The sequence below is a fragment of the Hermetia illucens genome, chromosome 4 (assembly GCF_905115235.1).
Source record: "Hermetia illucens chromosome 4, iHerIll2.2.curated.20191125, whole genome shotgun sequence".
Classification (NCBI taxonomy): Eukaryota; Metazoa; Arthropoda; class Insecta; order Diptera; family Stratiomyidae; genus Hermetia; species Hermetia illucens.
In genome coordinates, this window is record NC_051852.1 from 68,148,601 (window position 1) to 68,160,625 (window position 12,025).

The 12,025-nt window shown below is 47.4% G+C and overlaps 1 protein-coding gene across 2 annotated transcripts in view; it reads right to left on the minus strand.

Annotated features, from left to right (window-relative positions):
- Window positions 1–1,121: 1,121 nt before the first annotated feature.
- Window positions 1,122–12,025, minus strand: part of LOC119653737 (pyruvate dehydrogenase E1 component subunit alpha, mitochondrial-like) — a 38,788-nt gene continuing 27,884 nt past the window's right edge. For both annotated transcript variants that reach the window (XM_038058660.1, XM_038058659.1), the window contains 3 exons: window positions 1,901–2,072; window positions 1,523–1,845; window positions 1,122–1,455 (listed from right to left, as the gene is read on the minus strand). In XM_038058660.1, coding sequence (XP_037914588.1) covers window positions 1,270–1,455; window positions 1,523–1,845; window positions 1,901–2,072 — 681 coding nt within the window. In that variant the 3' untranslated portion in view covers window positions 1,122–1,269. The remainder of the gene's footprint in view (window positions 1,456–1,522; window positions 1,846–1,900; window positions 2,073–12,025) is intronic.

Below are 12,025 nucleotides of genomic sequence, written 5' to 3' on the forward strand. Positions count from 1 at the left end.
ACGATTCCGTAACCTACATAACGACGACATGAGCGATACCACGACTGTCTGGTTGTGGATAAAATCCAGCTCAACAGGTTGCGTTGGGCGAGTCACCAGGATAATTCAGCCCGAAAATTCTGTAAGGACAACATCTATGGCAGAAAAAGAAGATGAGGCAAACCTTGCCTGAGATGGAGCGATGGCGTAGGTCAGGCCGCCAGACAGATTTTAGGGATATCGAATTGGTGTACCTCGGTGTCTGGAGTTTCTTACTAAGGCAGGCTTAGTTCGGATACCGGTACCGTTGATGACGATGTTATCGGTGACGTTCTTCATGCTGCTTTGTCCGGAGGACGTGGAGGAATTCAATAGAGGATGGTATCTTCCCTAAACGCCTCGACTACGCTGATGACATCTGTTTGCTCTCTCACCAAGTCAAAGATCTTAGCTAAATGGCTCTGGATTTGGAAAGAGAGGCAAGTAAACCAAGATTTTCAGTCTGACGGGTGAACACACTTTCCCTGTCTGCATAACAGGCAGAGCATCGAAAGCGTCGATATATTTGTTTATCTAGGACACAGACGGTGACACTGAACTGGATGTTGCCCGACGCGATGCGAGCGCTAGATCCGCTTTCGTTGTTCTATCTAAAATCTGAAAATGGAGTTATCTCAACACCAAGATCAAGTTGAGACTGTTCTGTGCTAGTGTTCTTTTTGTGTTGCTATATGGGAGTAGCACATGGAAAGTGAACTCCACTGTTACTCCAGGCTTTCGTCAATACCTGTCTGTATCATATCATCGGAGTACGCTGGCCTGACACTATCTCAAACCAACAACTTGGTCGGCGCACAGGCCTGCCACTCATACGCACTGTAATCGGAAGATCGAAGCGGCATTGGATAGGTCATAGAGGAGTACAGGAAGTCGTGGGGGGAGCTAAAAGGCATTTCAGGTAACCGCGAGCGATGGTACGTAAGTGTGGGTGACGCGCTATAACCCACCAAAAGGTGGAAGGCAACCATATATAATATATACGATCACCGAGCGGGCAGAGATCCGATTTAATGCATCCTTTACTCTCCAATAATTTCAAAAGGAAAAACCGAAAAAATATACTGTTTAAATTAAGTAATGCCTTATTTTTATTCGAAATTTCTTTAATAAGCTTTCTATACACCATTTTTGAATTAACATGCTTTTTTCTTCAGTGTGATTTAAACATAAAATATATTAACAGAAATCCGGTTTATTTTTTATCCTTCTCCATTGTTTTCTAATTATTCATTATTTTTCATTAGCTCCAACATTGAGTTTGCGGTGTTGAATATCAAAAGCAAGAATACCTCGTATTTTTGGCTCCAAATTCTTTGAGTAGACATCAGTCCAAAGCTCTTCCATTGGAATTTCTTTATCAGATTTCGCTGTAGCTGTCGCTTCGTCGATTTCTTTTCTTACTTTTGTGTCGATTTCCTGCAGTACAGAGAGACAAGCATATTTATCCACAAGACATGTGCTAGGTTTGAATAAGATATCTTACTTTCACTTCCTCTTGATTCAGCAAGCCTGTTTCTAAAATGCGCTCTTTAAACGAAGCAATTGGATCACGCTTCGCTCGTACTTCTTGAATTTCTTCGCGGGTGCGATAACTTGTTCCAGGATCAGACATTGAATGCCCTGAGTATCGATAAGTAAACATCTCCATTACCAAAGGTCCATTTTTATTAACAAAATCGATGGCGAATTTAGTGGCGCTTTTTACGGCAAGAACATCCATCCCGTCCACCCAGATTCCAGGAATAACATCACCTCGGGTGTAATAGTCTATATTGGCCGATGCTCGTTCAGCACTCGTTCCCATACCTTCAAAACAACTTCTGCAATGCAAAGAACATGGACTATATATACAAAAACTTACCATAACCATTATTTTCACAAACGAATATACAAGGTAATTTCCACAATTTCGCCATATTATATGCTTCAAAAACTTGTCCTTGATTGGCAGCACCATCACCATACAAGGTAAGACAAACTCCGCCATTTTCTTTGTACTTACACGCCAATGCGACACCAGCTCCCAAGGGAACCTACATTGATAAAGAAATTTGTCCAGTAAGTTTTTAAAATAAACGCTGTCAATGAATTCGAATGATAGTGTAGATAGTGCCGAGAGAGAATGGTTTCGTCCGCTATTTGCCCGTTGCGATAGTCACAGAGCAACAAAACAGGTTACAATCACTGCTATGAATGCGTCTTGCCACACGCCGTACAAGCGCCTGCTTATTCTAATATCGTAATAGGTGAGTGGTCCGGACGGGCTCCCATGTACATGTTGGAGTTGAGGACCCACTATATTAGGGAAAATTACGTTCAAGTTGACAGTACGCGGAATCGCAACGGGGAAACCGGAGATTATAGTATGTTGACAAAGTTAAAGTAAAGTAAAGTAAGCCACTCAGTTTGCTGAGTTTCACTTCGTGGTGAATTATATTATTCTGTCGCGTAACTCGGACGAATCTTCGTTAATCAGCTCGCGCCTTCACACTACCCAACCCTAAGCTGATACTGGGTTTTAGCGGCAAACCCGACTCGTGGCCCGCTAACTTTAGGGGGGGGGGGGGGGGGGGGGGGACAAAAGGCTTTAAGCTGGACACGGAGACGTTCTTGGGCCTGCCAACACTTCATATGGAGCCTCATATGGTGGTTACAAAGACTTCCGGGAAGCATCCACGCGAACCAAGACGTGTATTCAGACATCCAGGTTTCTGGGGGTGTTAGCCCCCGTTGAATGACAGGATGGTAGGGGTGATTTTTATCTTGCCATGGTGTTTTAGTCGTTGCTGTATAACTAAAAATCAAATCACGCAACTTCTATTTGTGTTGTAAATATATTATTTCCGCTTTGTTTTGAACAAATCCCGACTCCGTGAGACCCGATCTCTTGTCGAAGACCGGATCGCTTGGGAGTCTTGGGTTCTCCCCGTAAACCAGCTCCGCGGGGCTGGCAGCAAATTCCTCTCGGCGGGTTGTACGAAGGCCGAGTAGGACGAGAGGCAAGACTTGAGTCCAGGACGGGTCGTCGCGTGCCATAATGGCGGCTTTCAGCGTCCGGTGCCAACATTCTAGCATCCCATTGGACTGCGGGTGGTATGCAGTAAGTCCGCTGGCGTTTAAAACCCAGGAGTTTGCCTAACTCGGAGAAAAGGGTGGACTCAAATTGCATTCCCTGGTCAGTGATGATCACTGCAGGGACGCCAAAGCGAGGTATCCACTCTCGGCAGAGGGCTTCGGCACAAGATTGCGCCGTAATGTCCTTCAGAGGTATTGCCTCAGGCCACCGCGTGAACCTGTCGATGATTGTGAGGCAATACTTGTAACCGTGCGAGTCTCGCAAAGGCCCTATTATGTCGAGGTGTATGGTGTGGAGACGCTTGGTAGTGCGGGGGAATGAGCCCACTTCTTTCCTTACATGCCTGGAGACTTTACACTTCTGGCATGCGATGCACTCTCTGGCCCAGGAATTGATATCCTTGTTCATGGAGGGCCAGAAGTATTTTCCGGTGACTAACCGGTTTGTTGTCCTGATGCCGGGGTGCGCCAAATCGTGAACTGCGTGGAACACTTCCTTGCGAAATGTGGCCGGAATGTATGGCCGAGGTCCCTTTTCCGAGTCTTCGCAGCAGAGCGAGAGGTTTGAGCCGAAGATGGGCAACTCCCGAAATTTGTATTTGGGGTTGGACTTGAGGCTCTGAAGTGCTGCGTCATCCACTTGCGCCTTGGCAATAGCCGAGAAATCGAGTGAGGCGGGGATGTTAACTTCGGAGACACGAGACAAAGCGTCAGCAACAATGTTGTCCTTCCCGGACACGTGCTGGATGTCTGACGTGAACTGGCTTATGAAGCTCAGGTGTCGAAGCTGACGAGGGGACGCTTTGTCGGGCTTCTGTTTCAAAGCGAACGTGAGAGGCTTATGGTCCGTGAACACTGTGAACGGCCTGCCTTCTAGGGAGAAACGGAAGTATTTGATGCTCAAGTACCCGGCGAGCAGTTCGCGATCGTAGGTGCTGTAGTTCCGTTGAGCGGGATTCAACTGCTTCGAGAAGAAGCTCAACGGCTGCCAAACTTGGTCCACCTTTTGGTGAAGGGCAGCACCTACTGCGATGTCAGAGGCATCAACAAAAACGGCTAGGGGTGCATCTTGTAGAGGAAATGCCAAGAGTGTAGCATCAGCCAGTTGCTGTCTGGATTTATTGAACGCGCAGACAGCCTCTTCAGACCACACAATCTCTCGTGTGTCTTTTGTTTTGGGGCCAGACAAGTACGCGTTCAAAATGGACTGGTGATGGGCGGCCTTGGGCAGGAAACGACGATAAAAGTTTAGCATGCCCAAGAACCTCCTCAACTCCCTCACTGTTTTTGGACGCGGGAAGCTTGTGATTGCTTGCACCTTGTCTGGGTCGGGCTGTATTCCTTCAGAGGAAATGGAGTGGCCGAGGAATCTCACCTGTTTTTGAAGGAATTTGCACTTCTCAACGTTTAAGACTAAACGGCCTCAAGGAGACGTTGAAAAATGCACTCGAGATGGGCTAAGTGCTCAGACTCAGTAGAAGAAGCGACCAAAACATCATCCAAATAGACGAAACAGAAATCGAGGTTTCGCAGGACTGAGTGAATGAACCTTTGAAAGGTTTGCACCGCATTGCACAATCCGAAAGTCATTCGGGTGAACTCGAAGAGTCCAAAGGGTGTGCATATTGCCGTCTTTGGAATGTCTTCAGGAGCTACTGGGATTTGGTGGTATGCCTTGGCTAAGTCCAAGGTCGAAAAGATGCGGCAATTCGCTAGGTGATGCGCAAAGTCGTGGATGAGTGGAATCGGATATCGGTCAGGAACAGTCTGTGCGTTTAGCCTTCTGTAATCCCCACAGGGACGCCATTCGCCATTTGGCTTAGGGACCATATGTAAAGGGGAAGACCAACAGCTGTTTGAGGGCCTGCAGATACCCTGTTGAACAAGTTGTTCAAATTCTTTCCGCGCGATAGCCAGTTTCTGGGGTGGTAGAGGACGCACCTTTGAGAAAATCGGGGAACCAGTAGTATTTATGTGGTGCTGCACATTGTGCTTTACTGGTTTCGAGAGACTACACTCGGTAGTTATCTGGCTGAACTTTTGGAGGAGTGTCCGAACACGAGAGTCGGAGATGTCTTCCAAAAGAACGGAAAGGTTATTGTCAGCGTGAGATACCATTTGGCCCGACGAATTTAGTTTGGTTGTGGGGTCTATAAGGGACTTATTTTGCAAGTCCACCAGCAACCCATAGTGACACAAGAAGTCTGCGCCTAATATGGGGAAGCTGACATCCGCCAGGATGAAACGCTACGGAAACGTCCTACGCAAGCCAAGACTCACGTCCACTTGCCTGTACCCGTATGTATTGATGCGGGAGGAATTTGCTGCCGCCAGTTTGAGGGGTTGTGGATATAGTCGATGATTTCGGGGTACGGGAAGAACCGAAACCTCCGCACCCGTGTCGACGAGGTAGTTGCGCCTGCTGAGGGGGTCGAAAATAGTTAGGCGACGTGGCGCTGCGCTCTGGGTGGCCGTCGCCAAGACCCCCCGCGGACCTAGTTTTTTGCGGTAGGCGCGAATTTGCAAGGTAGCGTACATCTTGTCGCTTTATCTCCGAACTTACGATGATACCAGCAAATACCTTGATCCGCAGGCTGTCTTGATGACCTGCTACCAGAACGCCCTTTTCGTGTGGCAGACCGTGAGCGAGCTCTCGATCTGGCACTCGAACGCTGAGCGTCCAACGTCGCCCGCATCTCGGCCACGCTGGCCGTTAAAGCCGCGATCTCGCGCCGTAAGTCGCTCACCTCATCCGACGGTGGTTGAACGGCCGCTATGGTTGGGCGAACGTACACCTCCTGTACCTGGTCGGCCGTCGCTGCTAGTTCCTCCAAGGAACCGGAGACGCAGGCTAGGATCGCCTGGGTGCCCTCCGGGAGCCGACGCAGCCAGAGCGACCTGATCAGGTCGTCGCCAATCTTGCTCAAACCCAATTGCCTCATTTCGCGAAGCAATTGGCTGGGAGTTCGATCACCCAACGTTAAACCCGCCAGCAAGTGATCTAATTTTGCCGACTCGCTTGCCGACAGGCGCCTGATCAACTCGCTCTTGAGCTGCGAGTACGATGCCGACTTCACTACGTCGGACACCAGAAGTATGGACTCCTCGTCCAGGCCGACCACCGCGTAGTTGAAACGGGTCGCGTCCGATGTGATGCCGGACATTTGGAACTGCGCTTCCAAATGCACGAACCACAGCTCGGGGTTCCGCCGCCAAAACGGAGGAACGCGTACGGCGAGGGCGGTCACTTGTGGGTCCGATGGGCCTGCCGTGTCTTTATTGTCAAACGACATTTTTCTTACCGAAAAGTACGAGTTTGAGATGCAGACGCGGTGAGTTTATACTGAAACGCGGTGAACTTTACACCGACACGGCAGGCCGCACCCACAAATGCACGCACGAACCGAGAAAAACAACGACCGAAGCGGACGCTCTCCAGCGCAGACCAAAAACACCAAGAAAACGGAGAACCCGCGATGCGAAACACTTCAACGCCGTCTCTTGCAGCGATTTTTGATTATTATTGTCACTTGTTAAATTTTAATAATATAAATAACAATTAGTGCAAATTTTATAAGAAGGTTTATTCGAGGTGCCTGCCTGTGCCCGTTGTAGGGTCCTGATGGGTTGCGCTGCGGCGTTGTTTACGTCGTCAGCTTGTAGCGCTGATGGGTTGCGATGCGGCGTTGTTTATGTCGTCAGCTCGTAGCGCTGATGGGTTGCGATGCGGCGTTGTTTATGTCGTCAGCTCGTAGTGCTGATGGGTTGCGATGCGGGGTTGTTTATGTCGTCAGCTCGTAGTGCTGATGGGTTGCGATGCGGCGTTGTTTATGTCGTCAGCTCGTAGTGCTGATGGGTTGCGTTTCTCACATTATTTTGGCAGAGATGAATGAATTGAAAATAAACATTGTTGGAATATAAATTTAATTTGAGTTTCTAAAATACGTAGCTGCTGTTTGGCTTTGCTTTTTCACCAGAATTTTCAAATCGGCAAGCAACTGTTCATCCGGCGGGGTGGGCCACTGGCCGGGGCTCGGCGCAGCGTATCCGTAGGCGCTTCGTCGGCTGCAAGGAAGCAAGAGTTCCGGAATGCGTTGGCTCAGCTGCTTTTCGGCCGGCCCGTTGCGACGGGTACAAAAAGACGATCCCTGCCGCTGCCTAAGTTGGGCGGATGTCGGCCGGATAGCTCCTCCGATCTGTTGATTCCCGGCTCGGGCTGGCGTGAATGCGATCAGCAGTCGCGGGTGATTCCTTTCACCGGGGCGGAGGTTTGAACTTGAGATCCTTGGGCTGCGTGTTTTCTCCTTCGGGGTCACCAATTTAGTCGTTGCTGTATAACTAAAAATCAAATCACGCAACTTCTATTTGTGTTGTAAATATATTATTTCCACTTTGTTTTGAACAAATCTTTGGATGGCAATTTTGTTAGAGTTGTTTCTTATAAAATTTGTGGAAAATATTAGTAACAAATATTAAACCGCTAAAATACTAAACTACTCAAAAACTCTCGTCAATTTTAAACGAGATAGAACTTTCTAACGAGAAATTTACCAAGTTGTAATTGATTACAATATTTTAAATTTAAGGGGAAAACGCGAATGTTCACTGCCGCGGTTGGAAACAGAAGAGACCGACTTATTTCCATGCGGTCCTTACTGTCCCAACCAACGGCATTTTTTTTTACCGCTGGTTCTCCACTCCCCTGGTGCGTTCAGAAAACGAGTGAGTGGAGAGTTTCGGAGTTCAGTGCCATCTACCCGTCCGCATCCGCAACATCCGAAATAAATTTCGAATGCTGCAGATCCTGCCGCGCCACAGTGTCCCGGAACAAACACAAAGCCAGGTGGTGGAAAGGGCTGACCTGGTATCAAAATAGGATCAAATTCTCCCCGTATACTCACTTGGCGGAGCTTGCGGCAAACTCTTCACGATGGGCTGTACGTAAGCCAAGTAAAATGAAAGGGTTGACTTGTGACAACGAGGAATCATCGTGAGCCATTTTGCCGACCTTCAGCGTCCTATGCCAACGTTCCATTGAATTACGGGTGGTACGCAATCATCCGATGGTGTTTGAAACCCACGAGTTTACCCAACTCCGAGAACAGGGTAGACTTGACTGCATTTCCTAGTCAGTGATGACTTCGGCCGGAACTCCAAAGCATTCACAGCAAAGGGCTTCGGTGCACGATTGGGCGAAAATGTCGGCCAGAGGTATTGATTCTGGCTACCGCGTGAACCTATCGATGAGTGTGAGGCAATACTTGAAGCCATACAAATGCCGCAAGGGATCAACAATATCGATGCAGATCGTGTGAAAACGCGAACCTACCCCTATCTGTACATGCTTGGTGACTTAACACTTGTGGCACGCGATACGATGTCTGGCCCAGGAGTTAACATCCTTATTCATTGATGGCTAGAAATATTTATTAATAACAAGCCGATTCGTCGTCCGAATGCCTGGGTGCGCAAAATCGTGTACTGCATGGAGTATTTCCTTGTGGCCGGAATATATGGCCTAGGCTCCTTTTCAGAGGTATCGCAGACTATTTCGAATATTGAGCCAAAAACTCACGAAATTTGTATTTGGAGTTATCCCTGAGGTTCTGAAGCACTGTGTCATCCTTTTGTGCCTCGACGATTGTCGACCATAGCAGGGATTTTTACCTCTGAAACGCGTGACAAGCTTCTGCAACTCCATTATACCAGACAAGTACTGGATGTCCAAAGTAAACTGGCTTATGGAGCTCAGGCGAGAGGACGCTCTGTCGTGCTTGTTGTGTCTCCAGATGACTCAAGTGGTAAAAGCGCTGGGCTTTCGTAGCGGAAGGTTGCGGTCCAAATCTCACTGGTTGCGGAGTGTTTTGTTATCGTCGCTTAATAATTTTGGGCGAGCGCAATGTTGACCACATTGCCTCCTACATTGTATTGTAGTGTCCTGTTACGGTCTTGAATGAAGTGCTCTAACACCCTTCAATTAAGAGGCTTGTAGTCCGTGAACACTGTGTACAGTCTGCCTTCTAGGAAGTATCGGAGGTACTTTATTGCCCTGTACGCGGCAAATAACTCACGATCATAGGTGCTGCAGTTCTATTGAGATGTATTCAATTTCTTGGAAAAGAAGCTCAACGGCTGCCAGGTTTGGTTCACCTTTTGATGAAGAGCAGCACCTACTGCGATATCTGAGGCATCGACGAATATTTTTGGAGAAATTATAGTAGCGTCAGCCAGGTGAGTCTGGCATGCTCAAAAGTCTGGACGGTCTCTGTAGACCATGTAATCATGCGTGAGTCTTTAGTTTTAGGTCCAGACAAGTAGGAATTAAAGATCGCTTGATATTGTGCGACTTTGGACAAGTAATGACGATAGAAGTTTAACATGCCCAAAAACGCGGCTCGTGGTGCTGTACATTAATCTAAGCTGGCTGAAAGAGACTACTTTCGTTAGTTATGTTGCTGCATTTTTGAAGGAGCGCGCGAATACGAGGGTCAGCAGCTTCTTCAAAAATGATCGAAAAACTGACAGCAGAGCAGGTGACAAGTTTAGCTGAAGACCTGAGCGAAGTTACGGAATCTATAATAGACCTATTCTGCAGATCCACCAGCAATTCATAGTGGCCTAGAAAGTTTGCGCCTAATATGGGTCTACACCATGAGAATCTTCGTTAAGTCCCAGATTCACGTCTACTTGCCTGTAGCCGTGAGTGTATATGAAGAATTCGCCGCCGCTAGTTTGAGTTGATGCGAAACACCGGGGGAATTGTGTGTCGATCAGGTAATAGTGCTTATTCAGGAGATCGAATATTGTTAAGCGGCGTGGAACTGTGTTCTGGGTAGCTGCTGACGGAGCTTCCAACAAGTTCAGTTTTTGAAGCCGTGTACGTGCACGGGCGGACACATTTCTTTGCTTTACCGGCAAAGGTACGATGGTACCAGCAAATTGCAAATTAAATAATTAATAAATATAATTTAATCTGTAAATGGTTGTAATTTAGTCCGGTAGTGATGAGCGCTGCACATTCATTCCATTCCATTCACAAATGAACAATGGGAATCCGCCACTTCTGTCTGCAACGGAAGGATGCAAGCATGCACGACCAGATGCACACACTGGAAAACTGCACGATGTCGACGCTGTTGATGCTTGCTGCTCCTGGAGCTGCGGTTGTTGCGTTATAATTGTCTGCCGACCTTGTTGCTGTTGGATCATAACTCGTTGTGGCCTTATTTAAGCTTAAGGCCGCGGTTGCGGAATAATCGTTTGTTGTCTTGGTTCCTAACTCGAACGATGTGAATTGCTAGTGCTTATTGGATAAACTAATTTAATTAGTTCATTGCTCTTTGGCATATTCTGCTACGAATGTTGATAGGTCACACTGGTTGGACTTATTGGGGGCGTCGGCTCTCCGAGTGTTTGGATACGTGGTGATTGACCGGTTCGCTGCCGCGAGTTACAATTTCAACAACGGTGGCGAAGTCTTCTGGCAATGCGAATAGCCGATACTTTCAATTTTCACGTTCGCCACCTGTTGAGCGGCCCCGGTCACTGGAAAGGAACTGCTCTCGGTCCACAAGTAATGGGATCTGAGAATTTCCCCTCACTTTTGCTCACGAGCTTCTCACACTGCAATTGTACCGAAGCGTGCAAAGGCCGTTTTTTTGCATTTTTTAGAAATTTTTTGTGAAGAACTGTATAAAGGTACAAATACGAATTTTTCAGCATATATTTACTAATATCTTGAGCGTGCGTAGTAATAATTTTCCAGTCCGATAACATTTAGTTAGTTTAGTTAAATGGGGGAAGCCGCAGCTCCGAGCACTCAGGCCATTATTAGGTCCATTGTACTATCCCCGTAAGTTGCCTATTCAATGGCTTCCCGCCTACGGTGTTCGCAAGCTTTAGCGAATCTGAGAACATTCTCAAGAGGCAGAGAGTGTGCAGATTCTTCATTGAAGAAAACCTTGCCAAGGTGTCTTCGTCTGAGATCTGAGGATGCCGGGCAGCTACATAAAAAGTGCAGGGCAGTTTCCTCCTCCTCCTCACATTGGCTGCACACAGCCGAAACCACTACCCCAATCTTTTCCATATGGTAGTTTAAGGGGCAGTGTCCCGTTAAAAGCCCTACTAGGGTTTTCATGTCCCACTTCTTAAGGGACAACAAAAATGCCGCTCTAGTGGCTCTAGGCTCATTCACAAGGATTTTCGCTTGTCGGCAAGAGTCCAAATTTCTCCACTCGGTTGCGTGAATCCTTGCAATTTCACCTTTCAGAGTAGACTTGACAGTAGATGGTCGGATTCCAAGAGCTGGTTCTGGGCCCACCATTGTGGATCCAGACTCTCGGCGAGCCAGTCTATCAGCCCCCTCATTACCGGCGATGTTAAAGTGCCCCGGCACCCACATCAGGAATGTTTCGTTCAGTCGGCCAAGTTTCAGCAGCACCTGATGACAACTCCACACCAACTGGCTTGATATGTTGTTGCCATCTAGTGCTGATAATGCCGCCCGACTGTCGGAACAGATTCGAATGGTGCGACCCCTCCATTTTTGTCGCAGACATTCTTCTGCTGCCAATGAAATGGCATATATCTCCGCCTGGAATATGGTCGTCATTTTTCCGAGGGGTCGGGCCAGTCCGATAACATAGTTTGTTATTGGAATACAGAGCAACTTATACACCCATATCCAAAAAATCCAATCAATGATCATCTTAAAGAAAAAATGTAAACCGGATTTTAATATGCGGACTTAGCCACAGTCCGCAAACTAACAATATTAAAAAATATTGAAAGCTAAATTTTTGGTGCCTTGTTAAGCTGTTTTTTTTTTGTGAATTTTGGTGGATTTTCAAGGCTTCTTTAATGAATAAAAAAAAACTACCGAATACGATTTTCAACCATAAAATCTGAATCT